Raw genomic sequence first — 18,422 nt, forward strand, 5'->3', positions numbered from 1 at the left:
CTGGTGGAGAGTCCGTCTTCAGAGTTCTCACCACGAGAAAAAAAAACCCGGTAACTCTGTAAGGTGACGGATGTTACCTAGACTTACTGCAGTGGTCATCTCACAATATACACAGATACAGAATCGTGATGCTGCACACCTAAAACTAATATAATCTGTAATTATACCTCAATTTTTAAAAAAAAGGCTTCCGGTCTGAGACTGATATTCCAGAGTTCAGATGCTAAACTCTACCCGGGACGGGAGGCCCCCAGGCTCCGGGGCACCCCTCCGCCCAGTCTGTGTCCAGCGCCCTGCACGGTCTCCCTGAGGGCCAGGGGCACGACAGGACAGGAGTGGGGCGGGCAGTGAGGACGGCGTCAGCGCGGGGGCCAGGCCGGGGCGCTCCTCTCAGCAAAGGCGAGGAGCCCTTCTCAGGCTTGATTCGGGTCCAGGGTCCCCGAGACCTTCCACGACCACAGAGTGGCCTGCGTGCCTCACCCCTGGCGGCTGCAACAGTTTTGCCGAGGTGACCCCAACGGACTCGGCCACCACCAGCCGCCCTTCGGCTGCAACAGTTTTGCCGAGGTGACCCCAACGGACTCGGCCACCACCAGCCGCCCTTCACGGCTCTGCAGAAAGGGCAGGCATTTTTCTGGTCCCCACTTGGCTCCGTGTGGCTCAGCCCCCGCGCCCCAGAGCCTCCCTGGCCAGAGGGCAGCCGTCACGGGTCAGGACAAACCCCTGCCCCTGGTATTTTGATTCCTGGCTCCTCGACTGCCCCTCCGAGGTGCCTCTGGCCAGGCCTGGAAGACCCCGGCAGGGAACTGCTCTGCTTCCCACGGCCACGTGCCTCCAGGCAGGCGCTGCCCAGGAGACTCCCGGCCACCCACGGGGCAGAGGGCCAAGGGGCCGCAGGGGCCCTTCCTGGGTGCCCCCACATCCTGGGTCGGCCTCGTGAAGACACGGCGGGCTCCTCTTATTCCTACAACAGGAGGACCCAGACGCCAGTCACCCGAGGTCACGGGTAACGCCTGGGACCCAGACTGCCTGTCCGCGCGCTGGAGCGTGTGGCCTGCCCAGACCCCAAACCCCCAGCTGAGGGGCCCCAACACAGCAGGAGCCCCGGACTGGGGTTGGCCACACTTTGCCCGCACGTGCAAAGACAAAAGCTTGCTCCCCTTGGAGTCCTGTCCATGGTCTGTGAGACTCGGACCTGCGTGTGGAGTGGCCCTGGGGCCTTTGCATCTCACTGGGGGCATCTGCTGGCTCAGGCTTGGTGGGGGAGGGGAGCTACATCAACCCTGGCCACATCAACCGGAGGGACCCTCCCCCGAGAGGTGGAGGACGTGTGGGGTGTTCCACAGGCTTCCCATGGTCAGACTAACTGAGGCTTGCTGGGTCCTGGGTGGGATCACCGCAGGAGGCAGTGCACGTGGGTCTGTGTGTGTGTATGGCAGGGGGTGGGGGGGGGGTGTTGAGGGTGGTTGGAAACCCCACCAGGCAGAAGAACCCCATCACATCTCTGAGACCAGGGTGGGAGGGTCCAGCTCAGCAAGGAGGACAGAAAGCCCACCACCAACTCCAGGAACTTCCCAGCACCCAGACCACCCCCCACCGGCCAGGGGAGCCAGGACCACCCCTCCTGCCCACTGAGTCACGGACACGCCTGTCGACCCCCAAGGCCTCGGGAAACCCCCGCCCGCCGGCCAGGGGTCCAACCTGTGCACCCAGAAGCACACAGCAGGAGCCCCAGCCCTCAGGAAATAACTGGCTGTGTTGACAAGGAACATAAGCGATTTTAAAGATCTAAACCGTTCACAGGACTAACTGAATGGGTCCCGGGAGGCCGACAGTCCGCTGAAGGGCTCAAGGGCCACGCCCTCTGGGCGCAAGGCAGTGGTGACCCGGAGGGGATGATGGAGCCCTGCAGATGGACACCCCCCCACACACCCGCCCTGGTTGGAGACGAGGGTCCTCTTCACTGGGCCGCCGCCTCTAGGGAAGGTTGCGGGCAGCTCACATCCCAGGGCCGGAAACTGCTGGCCAGACGCTGCCTCGGGTCCACCGGAGCCGCCGCGGACACCTGTACAGGAGGCATCTCCCGCTGGCCTGGGGGCCAGAGCAGGCGTCAGAGGGGCAACCAGAGCCGTCCGTCCACCCGCCGCCCCCGCCCGGGCCCGGGGAAGCGCGCCCACCCTCGGCTCCGAGCCCGACCGCCGCAATGGCGCGGGGCCGCTCCCTCCGCCGTCCAGGCGCGTCGCCGTCGTCCAGCCGCCTCACCGCGGGGCCGCCTTCGGCCTCTGCTCGGGCGCGGGCAGCCGCTCCTCCCGGGCCTGCGCGTGCTGGGCCCCCGCCCTGTGCGCCGCCTCGGTGGCCGCGACGTCAATCAGCGCGTAGCGGGAGGCGCCGGCCCCTGCAATTACGCGCGGGGTGAGCGCGGCCGGGCCGAGCCCCCCGCGACCCCCCGGACCCCTGAGGAGGAAGCCCATCGCCCGCGCACCCACCTCGCACGCCCGCGCCCGCCTCCGGCAGCTGCAGGCCCAGGTAGTGCAGCCGCTTGGCAGGGCAGGGGCTGGCGGGCACGTTCACGTAGGTGGGCGCCTCACCGCGCGGCCTCCCGGGACCCGGAGCTCCTGCGGGGACAGCGGCCGTCAGTCCCCAGGCGGTGACCCCCTAGACGGTCCAGAAAAGAGCTCCCCACTGCAGGCCACCCCTCTGGCGTCTCACCTCCACCTTTCCAGGGCCTCCCCGGTGCCCCCCATCTTCCCATCACCTTTGCCCACCCCCCCACGCCTCCCCCCCCCCCCCACCCACACAGCGGGCTGCCCGGGGGCGCCCCGATGGCCCCACTGGGTCCAAGCAGCCACACTTCTGTCTTCAGCCCCTGGCCACCCAGCCTTCCAGCGTCTCTCCCCACCACTTCCTCCTGGGCTCCCCAGTGCCCTGCCCCCTCCCAGGCCGCCTTGCCCTGCTGTCCCAGCCCACCCCCAGCCCTCCCCTTCCGCTGTCCTCCTGGGTCACCCCGCCTGTGTCAGGGACCCCCTGTGGACTAGTGAGTCCTTCCCTGAGCACAGGCCCACCCACACTTCTTTTCACAGTGACACCTTCTCCAGGATGGCCCCTGGGAACTCCTCTCCCCCATCTAAGAAACTGCTCCTGGCCCTGGCTGTCTGTGGGGTCCACCCGGGTCATAGCCAGGTCAGGGGGTGGCCCCTCTCTGCCAGGCAGCTGGCTGAGCGCCCTCATCAGGCAGAGGATGGGAGTGAGTCCAAGCCCCAGACATCTCAGCCCTGAGGCAGGGCTCAAAGCTCAGGGCTCTCTGTAAATCCACTGTGTCTGTAGCACAGAGCCCATCGCCCCATCACCCCCGAGGAGAGCTCCTCCCTGAGGCCCAGTGGGCAGTGCAAGAGGCCTGGTGGATGGCGCTGGGCAGGGCCCTCTGCACTCCCCCCGCCCAGGGTGGCAAGGAAGAGCCTGGCCTCGCTGAGCCCATGCTGGCTCCAAGCTCCCATCCAATACACCCAAACAGCAAGGCGGGACCCCACTCTGGGCAGGCCTGGGTGAGCACTGACACAGAGGGGTAGACGCAGACCCTTTCCCGTGTAACCCGAGATAACAGGCAGAGGCGCCTTGGGGAGGCTCTTAGACCAAGGGGCCCAGGGGAAATCTGGGCGGGCTGCCTGGAGAAGGGGGCATGTGCCAAGGGATGAAGTCGGGGGGGCGGGGGGGGCAAAGGCCTGGCTGGAGCGAGGAGAGCCCTTGGGGGCTGAGACAGGGGTCTGAGGGGAGTCTGGGAAGGAGGCCCAGCTCCTGAAATCCGAGAGGAGGGCCCTGCTTGGCCCACAGGGGCCAACCCCAAACGGGGCACGCCCCCCTGAAAAGAAGAGGGAAAGACCTAGGCTTGTAAGGACTGCCCCCCAGGCTGGAGGGGCCTCTATGCACCAAGAAGACCAAGTGCAGAGTGGACCCTCCCCAGCCGGGCCAGGCCAACCGCCCCCACCCGCGGCCCCTTCCACCCGCCCAGGCCTTGCCAGCCCAGAGCCAGCTCTGCCCAGCTGTCCCCGTGTACGGGGGCGTCCCCGAGGAGACCCTGTATCTCCCCTCGCTCCCTGCCTGGGCCCCTGGGCAATGGTCCCCTGGGCAATCATCACCTCCATTCTCTGTCCCCTGGGGACAGGCTTCCTCTTAAAGGCTTGGGCTCCAGGCCAGCCCTGGACCCGCCCGCCCTGTCCACGCAGCCTCCGCGGCAGGCTGGACACACTTGGCCACCTTGTCCCCAACCCGCTGCCTGGCCCCCCCAACTCCAGCCAGGGCCCACCCAGCCACCGTCCCCCTCTCCCACCGTCCCCCTCCTCCCGCTGTCCCCCAGCGTCTCATCTGGCAGACACTCTGGCTGGGCCGTGACCACAGCCGCCGTGACCCCACGTCCCTGCCCCGGGTTGGTGGGCGCTGGTGCCCAGGCTGAGGCCTACCTGCGTGGGTCACCAGGAGCCCGGGGGGCATGGCAGCAGCTGCCTAGACCAAGGAGAACACACGTCAGTCGTCCACCCAGCTCCACCCTGGGCAGAGTTCGGGCTCATTGGGTTTGCCCCCTCTCAGGGCCCTGCCCACCCTGACACCCACACAGCCCATGTGGGGCGAGGTGGTGGCACCTCGGGGCCCCAGACGTGGCCCGCAGCCACGCCATGTGTCACATGTTCACAGCGGGTTCGTTGTGAGGTGCTCAAGGGCACTGTCCACTTGCTCTAAGCAGGGCACCCCGGGTGAGCCACTCCTGGGGGCCTCATGAGATGAGTCAGGGCCCCCAGACTGCAGGGCAGCCAGTCTGGGGCGTCTGATTGGAGGTGCATATGGGCCCGGAGGAGCAAGACGGTTTGGAGACCTCAGAGCTGGGGGCGGAGCGGGCGGGGGGTGGCGCCCCACCACGGGCACGGTCATCACTGCCTGGGCCTCTGCTTCACACAACCAGGAGGAGATGGGCCCCCCCCCCAGGGCTGGACCCAGCACCCCAGCGTGGCTGAGGGGCAGCCTGGCAGGGGGGCCTCCCGGGGGGGCCATGGGCTGGAACAGGGGGTTCAGAAGCCGACCTGCTCTTCAGGGGGGTAAAGGTGTTGCCCACACTCAGGAAACAGCACCCCAGCCCTGGCCCCAGGCCGGCTCCTTTTGGGAGCCCCGACCCATCACCTTTGAAGAGGCCACCGGGCAGGCTCCAGGACTTGGGGAGGGTATGTGTGACCCCTGAGACCTGGGATGAGAGCCGGCTGCCCTCGGGGGCCCCCCGTCACTGGGAGCCCCACCCACAGCGGCACCCGCTTCCAGGGCCAGTCCTGCAGGCACGGCCTGCAGCCCCAAAGATGCAGCCAGGGGCTGGGGGGGAGCGAACGCAGTCCCGTCCGCCTTCCCTGGGACCAGGTGGGGGCAGGCGGGCATACATGGCCCGTGGGGTGAGGGGGGTCTCCAGTGGCCCCGGGGGTGGGGGTGGGGGGCAGGCATTCCCAGCCAGGAGCACACATGAGGCCCAGGGACCCAGGCCCATCCTACGGCCTCACACTTCCCTCTGGGAAGGGGGAGGGCTGTCTTTGTCACCCACCCCATCGGCTCAGAGATGAGAGTAAGTGAATTGGAAGCCTCGTGGGGGCGGGTGGGTGCTGTCCTGGGGCCCACCCAGCCCCACCAGGCGAGATGCCCCCCAACCCCCACCGGTCCCCGGGCCACGCTAGGCTCAGGGGAACCTGAGACGCAGCCGCCGTGGGGGCCGGGCCTCCTCCAGAGCCTCCCCAAAGGGCCTCGTGGTCAGGGGCCACCGCCACGAAGGGCCCTGCCTCCCCTGGCCCAGGGCCCCCATTGGAAGGCCTGGGCCACCCACTCCACCCGGGCCCGGGTCCCCCCCACCGAGCGTTGCCCACAGTCCACCCTGCCCGCCTCAGCCCCCAGACGGCCCTCCCCTGAAGTCTCAGCCATCAGCCTCTGACAAGGAGCCCGGCGCTCACAGCCAGGACACCCTCGCGGGGCGGGGGCCGGCAGGAGGGAGGTCCGGCTTCCAGCCCGCCCGGCTTCACGTGGGGGTAGTTCCCTGGGCCGCCAGGGCCTCCGCCGGCTCTGCTGGAGGGGTGGCCCCGCGGGACGGAGCCTGGAAGCCCCCCGCCCGCAGCTCCAGCCGCTCCCAGCCCCTCGCTCTTTGGCAGCAAGGCCGGCGGGCCATCTGCGGGGAGACGACTCCCGCGGACAAGCTTCCACTAGACGTGGTGTCTCGCTAGTCCCCAGCTCCCAGGCCGGCAGCACTGCCGTCCCATGTACGGGGCAGGGGACTCCCGATGGGAGAGACCCCCCAGCCTGCCTTTCCCACTGCAGTCTTGCAGGGGCCAAGTCAGAGCCTACTTTCAGCACCCCCGGGGAACCTGGGACCCGGGTCCCCACCAGGTGGTGAACAAGGGTAAGACGTGGTCCCCCGGGACTTGCAGGGAGCCCGTGATGGGGGGGTCCCGGCAGCTCTGCCACCCACACGGGAGAGACTGGGGACGGGGGCGCTTCAGGCTCAGAGCCAGGACCCTCGCTGACCCAGAAGATGGCGGGGGTCCACCCTCCCTGGACACAGCGAGCCACCTGCCTGAGCCCAAGCAGACCACTGAAGACTGCGCTGTGGTCTCCAGTGAACGCGTGCAGACACGGTGTCACACACATGGGCGCGCACACGCACATACCTGGCACACAAGCATACATCACACCAGACAGGCAACACACGCACAGCACATGCAAGTGCATGCACATGTGTACACACGCGTGCACGCCGCATGCCACACTTGCGTACACACCTCATACACAATGCACACGCATGCAGACGCACGCTCTCACATGCACACATCACACGCAGACACACACCACACATGCATGCACGGGCCCCGGGGGCTGTCCGAGGCCTCTCTCCTGGTTCATGCTTCCGGCGTGTTCAGGCTTAAGGCCAACCAGACAGGCAAGGCCTTGTACGGCTGCAACCCGCGGGCCGAAGGAGGCCGGGCCCCGGATTTCAGAGACAGCGAAAGGCCCCAAGCGGCAGGGCCGGGGCAGGAGGCGGAGAGAGCCAGCCACACGGAATAGGACAAGACAGTAAGAAAAAACAGTTTTATTTCCAGTCTAAGAAGGTCTTACAAACGGTGTCAGGTTTTAAAAATGTGAAAAGAGCGACAAACGGTCTTCAGCTGACAGTGAAGGTACAAAGCGGAACATTTACAGGTGAGCTGAGCACGGGATGCCCGCCGGCCGGAGCCCAGGTGGGCAGCCATGGGCCTCGCCTTCCACAGGGGCGTCTGGAACCAACTGCGGCGCCAAGGGACAGAGCAGGCCACGCAGCCAAAGTCCATGCAGGGGAGCAGGCTGCCCCTGAGGGCGCACGCGGTGCCTGGGGCCCCGGAACGGGAACGGACGTCCCCACCCTGCACCTTCTGGTCCTGAACACAGGCCCTGGGCTCAGCCAGGAGTGGGAGGAGGGACGGTCCTGGGGCTCCCGACGCGTGACCCCAAACCCTGCCCTTCCCCACCCACAAGAGGCTGCTGTGAGTGAGCCACAGAGGTGCTAGGGTCCCAAGAGCAGACCCCCACCAGCCAGCAGGCCCCCTGAGCCTCAGGGTCCTGTTCAAAGGATGGGCCACCTGTGGGTGCAACTTCGGCAAGGAGATGCGGGGGGCCAGGTAGGTGGAGGCCCCTGGGACACACGTCGAGGAGCACTGGGAGGTCCTTGGGTTCTGCCGCCCCGAAGCTGCCCAGGACGCAGCCCTCCCTGCAGGCTGGTCCCCACTCTGACCCCGGGCCCTCCCCACGGAGCTCAGCACCGCCCCACCCCCACCCCCAGGCCCCCACCACCCTCAGGGAGGGGGCTTTACCTTCAGTCCTCCGCAGACAGGACACGCGGAAAAGAGCGCGGGAGGGGGCCCGGCGTGGGGGACGCCCGCTTCCCAGGGCTCGCCAGCCCCCGCCGCTGCCGCCTCTGGCGCCGGTCCCCGCCGTCTCTCGCCAGGCCAGCCAGGGGGACACCCTGAGTCCCGGGCGCCCCCGTCGGGGCTGCCCGGCGCGGCGGGGGGCTGGTCCCGGGGCGCCTGGCGCAGGCTGCGGGGCGTGTCGTAGTGCGGCCGCGGGGCGGCGGGCACCTGGTACTCGGCCGCCCCGGGTGGGCAGGCGCACAGGCCGGGCTCTGGGGCCCCGGCCGCCGGCAGGCTGAGCAGGGAGCCGAGCTCGTCGCCGGCCCGCCACACGTCCAGGCTGCTGCCCGCGCACGACGAGAAGCTGCCCGAGTAGGAGGAGTGGCTGCCAGTGGCGATGCCGCTGTCCGAGGAGCTCTGGCGGCCGACCTCCTGCAGCTGCCGCGGCCGCAGTGGCTTTGGGGCGGCCCTGGCAGCGCCAGACGCGGCGTCCCCAGGGGCCTGGGCGGCCGCCAGCCCGGGGCCCTCCTGCGACGTGCTGGCCGAGGACGAGGACGGCTCCGGCCACGGCGTGAGCCGGCTGCTGGCGCTGACGTCCGAGTGGCTGGCCTCTGACGACGAGCTGGACACGCTGCGGTCGTCCCCTGGGTGGAAGAGCCCGGGGCTGAGGCTGCGGAGGGGCTCGGCCACTCAGGTGGGCGGGGGGCGGGAGAACCTGGGTGGGGGGCTGACGCCCGGCCCCTGAGGCCCGGGCCCTGCGGAGGTAACGCTCTTCACGCTGGGACAGCTCACACATCCCCTCCCCAGACCCCGCCCCCAGGGCCCGCCCCCTCCCCACGTCAACGCCCTCCCCACCGTCGCCCTGGGAACCAGACATGAGCACCTTCTCCAAGGATGTGGCAGCCCCGGGCACACCTGAGACCCCCGCTGTAGGGCCTGGACAGGCCGCCGTCCCCAGCATGCACCCGTGGGGCTGTCGGCAACCCCAGAGGACAGAGGGCCCGCAGGGCTCCCCTGCTCTGGGCCCAGAGACCCCGGTGCCGCCCCCCAGCCCGGGGGCTGGCCCCCTTCTCGAGAGCTGCAGGGGCCCCTCGAGGATCTCAGCCCCTTCCTTCCGTCTCCCCATGAACCACAGCAGCGGGGCGGGTGGGGGGGGTGCCTCTGCACCAGCAGCTGACACCCCCGGGTCCCCGCTCTGGGCACAGACGGTGCAGCCTGTCCTCACCACGCCCCGGTCGGCATCCAGGCTGGAGCTGGGTGAGTGTGGCCCCTTGTGTGAGGGGGACAGAGGAGTGGACAGGAGCTGGGGGCGGGGGCGGCTTAAAGGGGCGGGGCCAGCCCCAGGGCCGCCGGACCGCCCCGCCCCGCCCCGCTCGCCCCGCCCGCCCCGCTCCGGGTCATGGCCCTACCTCCGCTGCCCGGCCGGCCGGAGTGAGAGAGGAGGCTGAGCCGCTTCTCCAGCTGCAGGGCTTCCAGGGCCTCCTGCGCCACCCTTTCCTCCAGGGCGGGGCCTCCAGGGCTCGGGTCTGCGGCAGAGCAGGGTGTCGGTGAGGACGCGGCCCCAGGCCTGTCGCAGCAGCGTCCTCCCCAGGACCCCAATGCCATCGGAGCTGCGTGGACCCTGGTCCAGCCCCAAAGCCAGGACAGAACCCCTGGGAGCCCCAGCCACCGCACCCCCCCACCATGCCTGCACACCAGCCACTGGACCCCGAGCTCAGGGTACCCCAAACATCCCAGCGCAGGTCCCCTGGCCACCATCCTGTGTCCTGGGCCCAAGGAAAGGACAGCCCCTCAACCACCAGCCGATGTCCCTGGCCCGAAGCTGACAGTCCCTGCAGGGGGTGGTCAGGACGCCAGGACACCCTCCTGCGGCCGGCAGGTCTGCAAGACGCTGGCACTGGACGGACTCGCAGCCCCACCCCTCGCCCTCCCCGAGCCTGGCATCAGCATCTGCCCCCCAGTCACGATTGGGCCCGGGTGGGAACACACAGAACATGTGCTCAGGGCAGGGGCGGGAACTCTGAACTCTAATCTCTCGCTTCTTCCTAGCAATTCTGTCTGTCTGAGGCAGGTCCTGCCTCCGAGCCTTGGGGCCTGAGTGGGCCCCCGCCAAGCCGCAGTCAGCTGGAGGAGACACTCCAAGATCCCCGAGGGTTAAGGCTGCACACCCATTGGAGGCCACGTCTCAAGAGTCCCTGACGATCACAGACCTCGGTGGGACACCAGCCAGGCTCAGAGAGCAGAGCCCCACCAGCTCCATCCACACCCCACGTGCCCACCCCTGCCCTGTCCACACGCTCCCCATCCACGCCGCACCTGTGGCTGCAATGCAGGAAGGTGCCAGCAGAGGGCACAGCCATGCCACCCAGCAGAGCCTGGGCAGCAGGGCTCTGGTCCCAGGAGCCCTGTCCCTGCATCCATCACCCGCACCTCCCTCTGACTCACTTCGGGCTGGGGGCCCAGGGGCTGAGGCGGGGAAAGGGTGTCCTGGCACAGCCCCAGCCTCCCTAGAAGGTCCACCTGACCCCTGTCTGGCTGCGGGGCTCATGCAAGAAGGCTGCAACTGAGAGCTCAGTGACCATCTGCTGCCTGACGCAGGCCTTGGTCTCCCACCTGGACCAGGGGACAAGCGCCACCTCACTGGGGCCAGAGCAGCAGCAGCAGTCCCAGGTACCACCGCCCAGAGGGCCTCAGTGCAGGGCAGCAGCAATGCCCAGGGCCCGCCTTTGTCCCTCCCAAGGCAGCTGTCCCCGAGCGGGGAGGATAGAGCTCACCCGGCGCAAGGAAGTGCCCGGCTAGCATGCACTCCGGGGGCCGGCAACATCCCCGGCCCAGGACTCAAATGAGAGGGGCGCCCCGCCCACGCCGGGGAAGCAGGGAGAAGGCCAGGCCAGCTCAGAGCGGCGGGCCCCCACCCCCACCACCCCGACGTGCGGGCACCAAGACCCCACCTCACAAGGCGGCCTCCAGCCCGAACACCGGCTCAGGCGGGGCCAGAGAGCTGACCCCAGAGACCTCGGGCAAGGCTCTCAGCCAGGTCTGGGAGGCAGGGCCCGCTCAGGTCTTTGAAGGGGGGGATGCAGTTCCAGGCTCTGGCCTCGCGCTGGTCCACCCAGTACGGCCGCGGTAGCTCATCCCGGCCCTGAAGCCGCAGCCTCTGAGCATCTTGTGAAAAAGGGGCTGTGCCAGTGTGAGCGCCCCCCACCCCGGGAGCCCCGCGGGGGCTCACAGCAGCAGCCCCCCCAAACCCTCTGGCCAGGCCAGGCGTCCCCTCCGCCCACTACGCACTCACCTGGAAGAACAGGCCGCAGCCCGAAGGGGCCCTTGGTGGGCGAGATGCCTCGGACAATGCAGTCGAACAGAAAGCTGATCTGGTCTCCCTCGGCGGAGGACAGGAAGAAGACTCCGGCCCCTGAGTGGGGAGGACAGACCCTGCTGTCAGCCTGGCCCAGGGCATCGGTGGCGTGGGACCCCTGTGGGGTGGGCATGGGCCGCCAGATGGAGGCTCCCGCCGAAGCCAAGCAAACCCACGAGTCCCCCCCCAACCCCTGCACCAGGGCGATGCGAGCCTCTTCCCCACCACGGAAAATGCACAACTCGCCCAGGAGGCTGCGGCCACACGCGGCTCTCCCAGGCCTGAAGGCACTGGGCCGGGCTGAGCGGCCTGGACAGGGTGGATGAGGACAATGGTAGAGGGTGGCCGGAGGGCAAGGAGGGCGTCCTGTCTGCACAGAGCGCCCAGCAGCCACTTCCCACTCCCCGTGCTCCTCTGAGGGGTGGCAGGGGCAGGTGCACCCCCCAGGAGGCGGCTGTGGGGCCTGGCTTCCTCAGCTGGGGCTGTGCTGAGCGGCCTGGCCCCCTCCGAGGCCTCTCCTCTTCCCGGGCGTGTTCTCAGGGTGGGGACCCCTGGAGCACCCCCACCCCGGCACTCCCACCCGCAGAGAGGGTCAAAGGAACACTCACATCTTGAGATACAGGAAGGTCACTGTGGCCCACGCGGGAGTTAACCCGAATTTGATGCTAACCAAAGCCGCCTGTTTGCAGCCTATCAAACATACACTGTACATCTGCTTTGATCATAAAAGCAAAGGGCACCCTGACCAGACGTAAAAACGTCCGTGTTAAAGAAGACAGTGCTGGCCCTCCATCCAGGGTGACATCCCTCCCCAGGTGCCAAGGCCACGCTGACTCACTGGGCACAGGCTGATCCGTTCTTCTGGGGGGAGGAGGAAGCGTGAAAACACGTAACCCCGACTTCTTTAATGTTCTTTGTTCTGACGCGATAAACTCCGATAAAGCCCCTGAAAAGCCCTGCTTCTGCAGAGCCATTTGGCAAGCAGGCTTACGGGTCAGTCCTCAGGTGGAGCTCAAACAAAACTCTTCTCTGTTCTTGTGACTGAAGTTTTGCTGATCACTGTTGTTGACAGGGGGAGGCCAGCTAGGATCCTCTCCCCAGGGGGGCTGGGGGGGTCTGGGGGGGGTGCCTGGGCCTGCGGGAGCCTGGGTGGAGCCCGCTGGCGTGAATGGAGTCCCGCGGCCGCGTGAATGGGGACACCGGGTCCCGCGGGCCGCGCGCCCGGCGTGCCATCACCGCCCAAGAATCCCTCGTGCCTCGCCGCCGTCTGCCCAAAGAAAGGCCGGCCCCCCGCGCGGAGGAGGAGGGCACTCGGGGTGGGGCGGGCAGGCCAGGGAAGCGGCACTCTAAAACCGGCCTGGTCACGCTCGCCCGCCCCGGATTCCAGGGCCCCGGGCCAGCCCCACACGTGGTGCCGCCGCTGTGCCCCTGGGCGGCCCCCCAGGGCCCTAGCTGGTGGCACGCCCGCTGGAGAGACCAGGAAACAGAGGCCGGGACGGGCACCACGGAGCCCCGGCCAGGAGCAGAGCAGCGACACCCCCGCCCGCCTGCCGGGCCCCCTCTAAGGCCCCCCTGAGGCTCGCTGCCCACGGGGCTGGGCGGGGTCTCTCCTTCTCCCGGCCCCGGGGTGGGGGGGCTGCTGACCAGGAACTCAAGCCGGGACCTTGGCCGGCAGCGGGCGGACAGGGAGGAGGCCCTGTCCCGGACGCCCCGCTCAGCTGGGGCCAGGCCTCTAATCCCAAGCTTATGGTCAGCTGGCAGCGGCGCTGACACAGCCAGTCCCCCGACTATAAAAAACTGCGTTACAGGAGGGAGCGGAGCCGGCGGCATTCCGCGGGCATCTGCGGGCTCCTGCTCCCGCACTGGCCGCCACCTGCCCCCGTCCTTGGCAGCCCCAGGGGCTCCCACAGGGGACGTGAGTCTCTGAGGGGGCCCACCCGAGCCTCGCAACCAAGAGACAAGGCCGCCCAGACGCAGCACCAACCGCTTACCGCCCCGGGCTCCCCTCTCCACCCCAGGCTTTGAGGAACAAACGTGCCTGGCCCACCTGGCACACCTCCCCGAGGGTGGCCACATCCGCAAGCCCCTGCCCCGCCCTCGCCCAGAACGCCCCTCAGCCACACGTAACCACCCTCCTCCTGTTGACTCTGCTCCTGTGACGTGGCCTTTCCTGGCCCCGACCCCTGGGCACTCAGGGACACTTTCACAGGGCCAGGCGCCAGGAGCGGCCCCCACTGAGTGTGGATAGAAAGAGGGGGCGCGGGCAGCCCGGCCCTTGCCTTCAGACGCCCCTCCCCAGGAAAGTGTCTCCGTGTTTCCTGTTTGCTCGTCTGTCCGCGAGGAGGGAAGGAAAGCTAGAGCCTGGCCCGTTTTGCCTTGTTGTGCAGGTGTGGTCCACGGTCACTGCAGGTGGTGGCCGCAGCCATGAAACTAAAAGACGCTTGCTCCTTGGAAGGAAGGTTATGACCAACCCAGACAGCATGTTAAAAAGCAGAGACATTACTTTGTCAACAAAGGTCTGTCTAGTCAAGGTTTTTCCAGTGGTCATGAATGGATGTGAGAATTGGACTATAAAGGAAGCTGAGCACCGAAGAATTGATGCTTTTGAACTGTGGTGTTGGAGAAGACTCTTGAGAGTCCCTTGGACTGCAAGAAGATCCAACCAGTCCATCCTAAAGGAAATCAGTCCTGAATGTACATTGGAAGGACTGATGTTGAAGCTGAAACTCCAATACTTTGGCCACCTGATGTGAAGAGCTGACTCATTTGAAAAGACCCTGATGCTGGGAAAGATTGAAGGTGGGAGGAGAAGGGGATGACAGAGGATGAGATGGTTGGATGGCATCACCGACTCTATGGACATGGGTTTGGGTAGACTCCGGGAGTTGGTGATGGACAGGGAGGCCTGGCGTGCTGTGGTCCATGGGGTTAGGTCGCAAAGAGTCGGACGCGACTGAGGGACTGAACTGAACAGGTGTGGTCACTGCCACCATGCCCCTCCCACCCGCCCCCTCTCATCCATGTCCGTGAAGCCCTCACTCCACCCCGAAGCGGGGCCAGTCCCCTCCCCTGGGCTCTGGACCACAGTAAGTGGCAGAGGGGACACTCTACAGGGTTTGGGGCCCAGGCACGAGGGGCTGGCAACCCCCAGGCTCCCTGTCTTGGAACCAGCCACCCGGGTTGTTCTGTTGGAAGGTAAGGCCCGGAGGAGAACTGAGGCGTCCCAGCCAATAGCCAGCACCGGGGCCCCAGGCCATGCCTGAGGCCTCCCACCAAATGCCACTGCCCAAGTGACTCCAGTCGGCTGCTCAGAGCAGAGGGAGCCCCGCCCAGACCGCTGACCCGCAGGGTCGCAGCCAGGAAGCAGCGCTAAGGTTTGGGGGTATCTGTCTCCCAGCAATAAGTAAGGTGGAAAGTTAAGATTCGGAGCAGAGTGTCCTGCCCGGTAGGAAGCAGCTGCCTGCGGGTTCACGGCCACCTTTTGCTCTAGAGACAGACGCTATCGCTCATAAGGGGGTGCAGCAAACCTCACTCCCATCATAAATGCAATTGCTCCCAGGGAAGAATATCTCCAGGGGAGAAGCATCACGTTCAACTCGAAGATTCACCAGCCATGAGAAAGAAAAACCTTCCTTCAAATATCCGATGAGCCAGATCCGGGCTTTCATCTCCAGGCTCCAGACTTTTGTCCCTGAATCTCGGTACCCCCAGCTCCTCAGAGAATTCCACTCTCTGCTGGCAAAGACCACACAGCAAAGGCCAGTCGGGGACAGAGACTCTGAAGGAATTTCCTGCTGAGAAGGTTCTAGAAAGCTCCGTCCACACAGCCCTGGTTATCAATCAGAAAGCTGGCAGAGCTAACTGAGCCTTGGGATATTATTTTGCAGTTTCCTAATAGAGTGAAACATCTACTGATTAAAGTTTCATTTGTCTCTGCCTCTATTTTGGGAGAAAGAAAGTGCAATGAGATAAGTTCATGTGAAATGAAGCTGAAATCTCACCTGATGGTTTCATACCCACTAGAAGTGGGTATTTAAACCTATGTAAATAACAGGTGTGCTATTTAAACAACACACAGAAACGAAACAGAAAACAAGAGCTGGTGAGGGTCTGGAGAAACTGGGACCCTCACACACTGTTGGTGGGAACCTAACATCATACAGTCGTGTGGAAAGCAGTGCGGCAGCTCCTCAACACATTCCACCGAGAACCACCATCTGATCCAGCAAGTGTATTTCTGGGCACGCACCCAAAAGAATTAAAAGTAAGGTCTCCAAGAGATATTTGCCTGCCCGTGTTCACAGCAACATCATTCACAATAGCTAAAATGTGGACGCAGTCCAAGTGTCCATCGACAGATGGATGGATAAACACCATGTGGTCCGTCCATACAGCGGAATCTGCTTCAGCCTTAAAAAGGAAGGAAATTCTAACACCTGCTGGACGCGGATGAGCCGTGAGGATGCTGAGCCAAGGGAAATAGGCCAGTCACAAAAGGGCAAATCCTGAGTGATTCCACTTATGTGAGGTCCCCAGAGTTGTCAAAATCAGAGACAGAAAGCAGAATAAGGGGTGCGGGGCTGGGCGGGGAGGGGAGCAGGGAGCTGGTGTCTGGGGACAGAGTTTGGGACGATGACGAGGTTCTGGGGATGGGGGCACAGCCACGTGAACGAACGTGCTCACTGCCACTGAACTGCAGAAGAGGCGTACGTGATGCAGTGTGCACCATGTGGACTTGGCCACAGTCAACCAAAAACAAGGACAAACACCACACAGGCTCCGTCCCACCCTCCAGCGAGCCACCTCCCCACCCCCACCCCGCCACCACCCAGCAGGATGCAGCCTTGCGGTCCAGGCACGTCACATCCTTGGAGCAGCTCCTGCTAAATGCCAGGAGCTCATCCTAATCACCCTGACAATGCCCCCTGCACACGGGAAGGGGGGCACCCAACCCCACCCTGAGCAGACGGCAGGGGCGTCAGCCTTGACCCTGGACTCTGTCCCTGGGTGGATGCTAGCCTCCGGCTCCCAGTCACCCACCGACACCCCGCTCCAGCCAAGGCCACTCGCTGGTGACCCACCTTCCTCCCATGCTCCCCCCACCCCTCCCGCAGGGATGCACTGGGCATCTGCCCAGGTGAGGGGCCCCTCAGGACGAGCCTGGGGCCTTGCTTTCCTCTGCGTCTCCCCAAGTGCTGGCTGAGGGTCCTGCTCTGAAACGGTGTCCTGAATGACCCAGCCACAGAGAGGGCCTGCCCCTCCCCACCTCCACCCCGTCCCCCAGGAGTGCAGGAGGACAGCAGAGCGGGTCAGCGGGTGTCCCCACTCCTGCGTTGCAACAGGGAGCTGAGGTGCAGGCCGGGGAACAGCAGGTGGAGACCCAAACCCAAGCCCCGCTCACTGCACAGTGCCCTCCATCCCCCGGGGCCTGCCAGGGTGAGACTCAGAGGCCCGGGCAGGAAGGACACGGCTCAGACAGAGTGCCCACCACTGGGAGAATTCTGCCAAGCACACCTGCCAGCCCGGAGCCATCACGGAAGCGGGGGCTGGTGCCACCCGCCCAGTCCCTGCAGGGCCAGTCTGGCCAGCAGAAGTCTCTCCCTGGGAGTGTGAGACTCGGGGTCCCCTCTAGAGGACACTGACCCACGGCCCAGGCGCCTGGCTGCACCAGACACCAAACACTCCTTGGCCAGAGACCCGCCGGTGGGGTCAGTCCCGACCCACGAGAGGCTGCGAAACTGCTGGCTCTCCTGCAACCTCCGCGGGAGCCTGGGCGAGGGCGGGGCCTGAGCACCCCGGGGCCGGGGTCCAGGTCACCACCTGGCACACGCCTCCCAGGCAGGGGCACAGGAAGCCGGGGCGGTGCAGATGAGAGACGGAGGCTCGGAGAGGCTGAGACGAGTCAGACTCGTCCCTGGGAGCCTCGGGTGAGCCGCACTTCCTGCCCACGGACCACCTTTCTCCCACGTGAAGATGTGGGATGCAGCTCACACGCCATCATGTCCAGATGGTCCCATGAGGCCACCCTGCCCATCCCCGAGGACGCACTGGGCCCACTTTTCGGCCTGGGAGGAGACAGACTGAAGACAAATGCCCCGAGAAGGAGTCCCGGAGGCTGCTGAGAGCGGGAAGGGGCCCCGCCCCACTCAGGCCTGGTGCCAAGAGGCTCAGGGGTGGGCACCGAGGGGGTCAGGCCCCCCAGCATCACCACGCTCAGACACAGACTAGGGCACGTCTCAGGCCGCTCCGTGCCTCAGTGTCCCCATCTGTAAATGGGCGTGTGCACACACCACCGAGGGTTGGCGTGCAGATCCAGACTCCCCTGCTAGGTAAGGTGTCCTGCAGGGGCCTCACAGGTGACTATCACCCTTGGCCCCTCTCTCCCTGACCCTGAGTGACCTTGGCCTCCCTGGACACGCAGAGGCTCCAGAGCCATCGCCGGGAGCACATGCCATCGTGGGCTGCAGAAAGGTGACAGATCCCGGCCCGACTCCGGCCCCCAGAGCACAGACCTCCGGGCAGAGGGCTGAAATTGACCACAAGTCTGTCCCAAAGTGTGATGGGGGCTCTAGACCCAAAGAGAGACTCCGCCTCCAGGGGTAAACCTGATCCGGCTCTGGACGGGCTCTGAACCCCACCTGGGGGCCTTCCCCTCCAACGGGCTGAGCCCTGGAGCTCAGCCCAGGCCCCCCTCCTCGGACCCTCCCCTCGGCATCCTCACCCCCCACCCCCGCTGGCCCTCCTCCCTCCCCGCTTCCTAACACTCCTGAACCCACAGGCCCCGCCCCCAGCCTCCTCACGCCCCGCCTCCATACCCCCAGCACCCTGGGGCCAAAGCCAACACCCTCAACAGGTCTGCTGGTGGCACCATCCCGCTCCAGCACCTTCGAGGGCTCTCTGCTTCCCTGGGAACACAGCCCAGCTCAGGTCCAGGCTCCAGAGCCTCCCGTAACCAGGACACGGCTTCCCCCTCCAACCTCACCTCTGCCACTCTACCAGCCAGGGTCCTGCACACACCATTCCTGCCACCAGCCACGCTAATGTCTGCCTGGAACCCCTTTTCTCTTCCCTCCACTCTACCCTACCTTCAGCAGCCAGGCTCAGTTGAATTCCTGTCCAACCTGCAGAGGCCCCGTCCAGGCTCAGCCTGCGAGGGCCTCCCCAGTCTGTGG

General features: G+C 66.0%; 1 protein-coding gene across 4 annotated transcripts in view; it reads right to left on the minus strand.

Annotated features, from left to right (window-relative positions):
* Positions 1-1,711: 1,711 nt before the first annotated feature.
* DOK7 (docking protein 7) overlaps positions 1,712-18,422 on the minus strand; it is a 33,173-nt gene continuing 16,462 nt past the window's right edge. The window contains exons 4-10 of one of the 4 annotated variants that reach the window (XM_043448342.1): positions 11,188-11,307; positions 9,305-9,421; positions 7,860-8,539; positions 4,455-4,497; positions 2,487-2,615; positions 2,178-2,395; positions 1,712-2,091 (exon numbers count right to left, since the gene is read on the minus strand). In XM_043448342.1, the coding sequence (XP_043304277.1) occupies positions 2,259-2,395; positions 2,487-2,615; positions 4,455-4,497; positions 7,860-8,539; positions 9,305-9,421; positions 11,188-11,307 (1,226 nt within the window). In that variant the 3' untranslated portion in view covers positions 1,712-2,091; positions 2,178-2,258. The remainder of the gene's footprint in view (positions 2,092-2,177; positions 2,396-2,486; positions 2,616-4,454; positions 4,498-7,859; positions 8,540-9,304; positions 9,422-11,187; positions 11,308-18,422) is intronic. The other 3 variants (XM_043448341.1, XM_043448343.1, XM_043448340.1) reach the window with 3 other exon arrangements.

This window comes from Cervus canadensis, chromosome 26 (assembly GCF_019320065.1).
Source record: "Cervus canadensis isolate Bull #8, Minnesota chromosome 26, ASM1932006v1, whole genome shotgun sequence".
NCBI classification, from domain to species: Eukaryota; Metazoa; Chordata; class Mammalia; order Artiodactyla; family Cervidae; genus Cervus; species Cervus canadensis.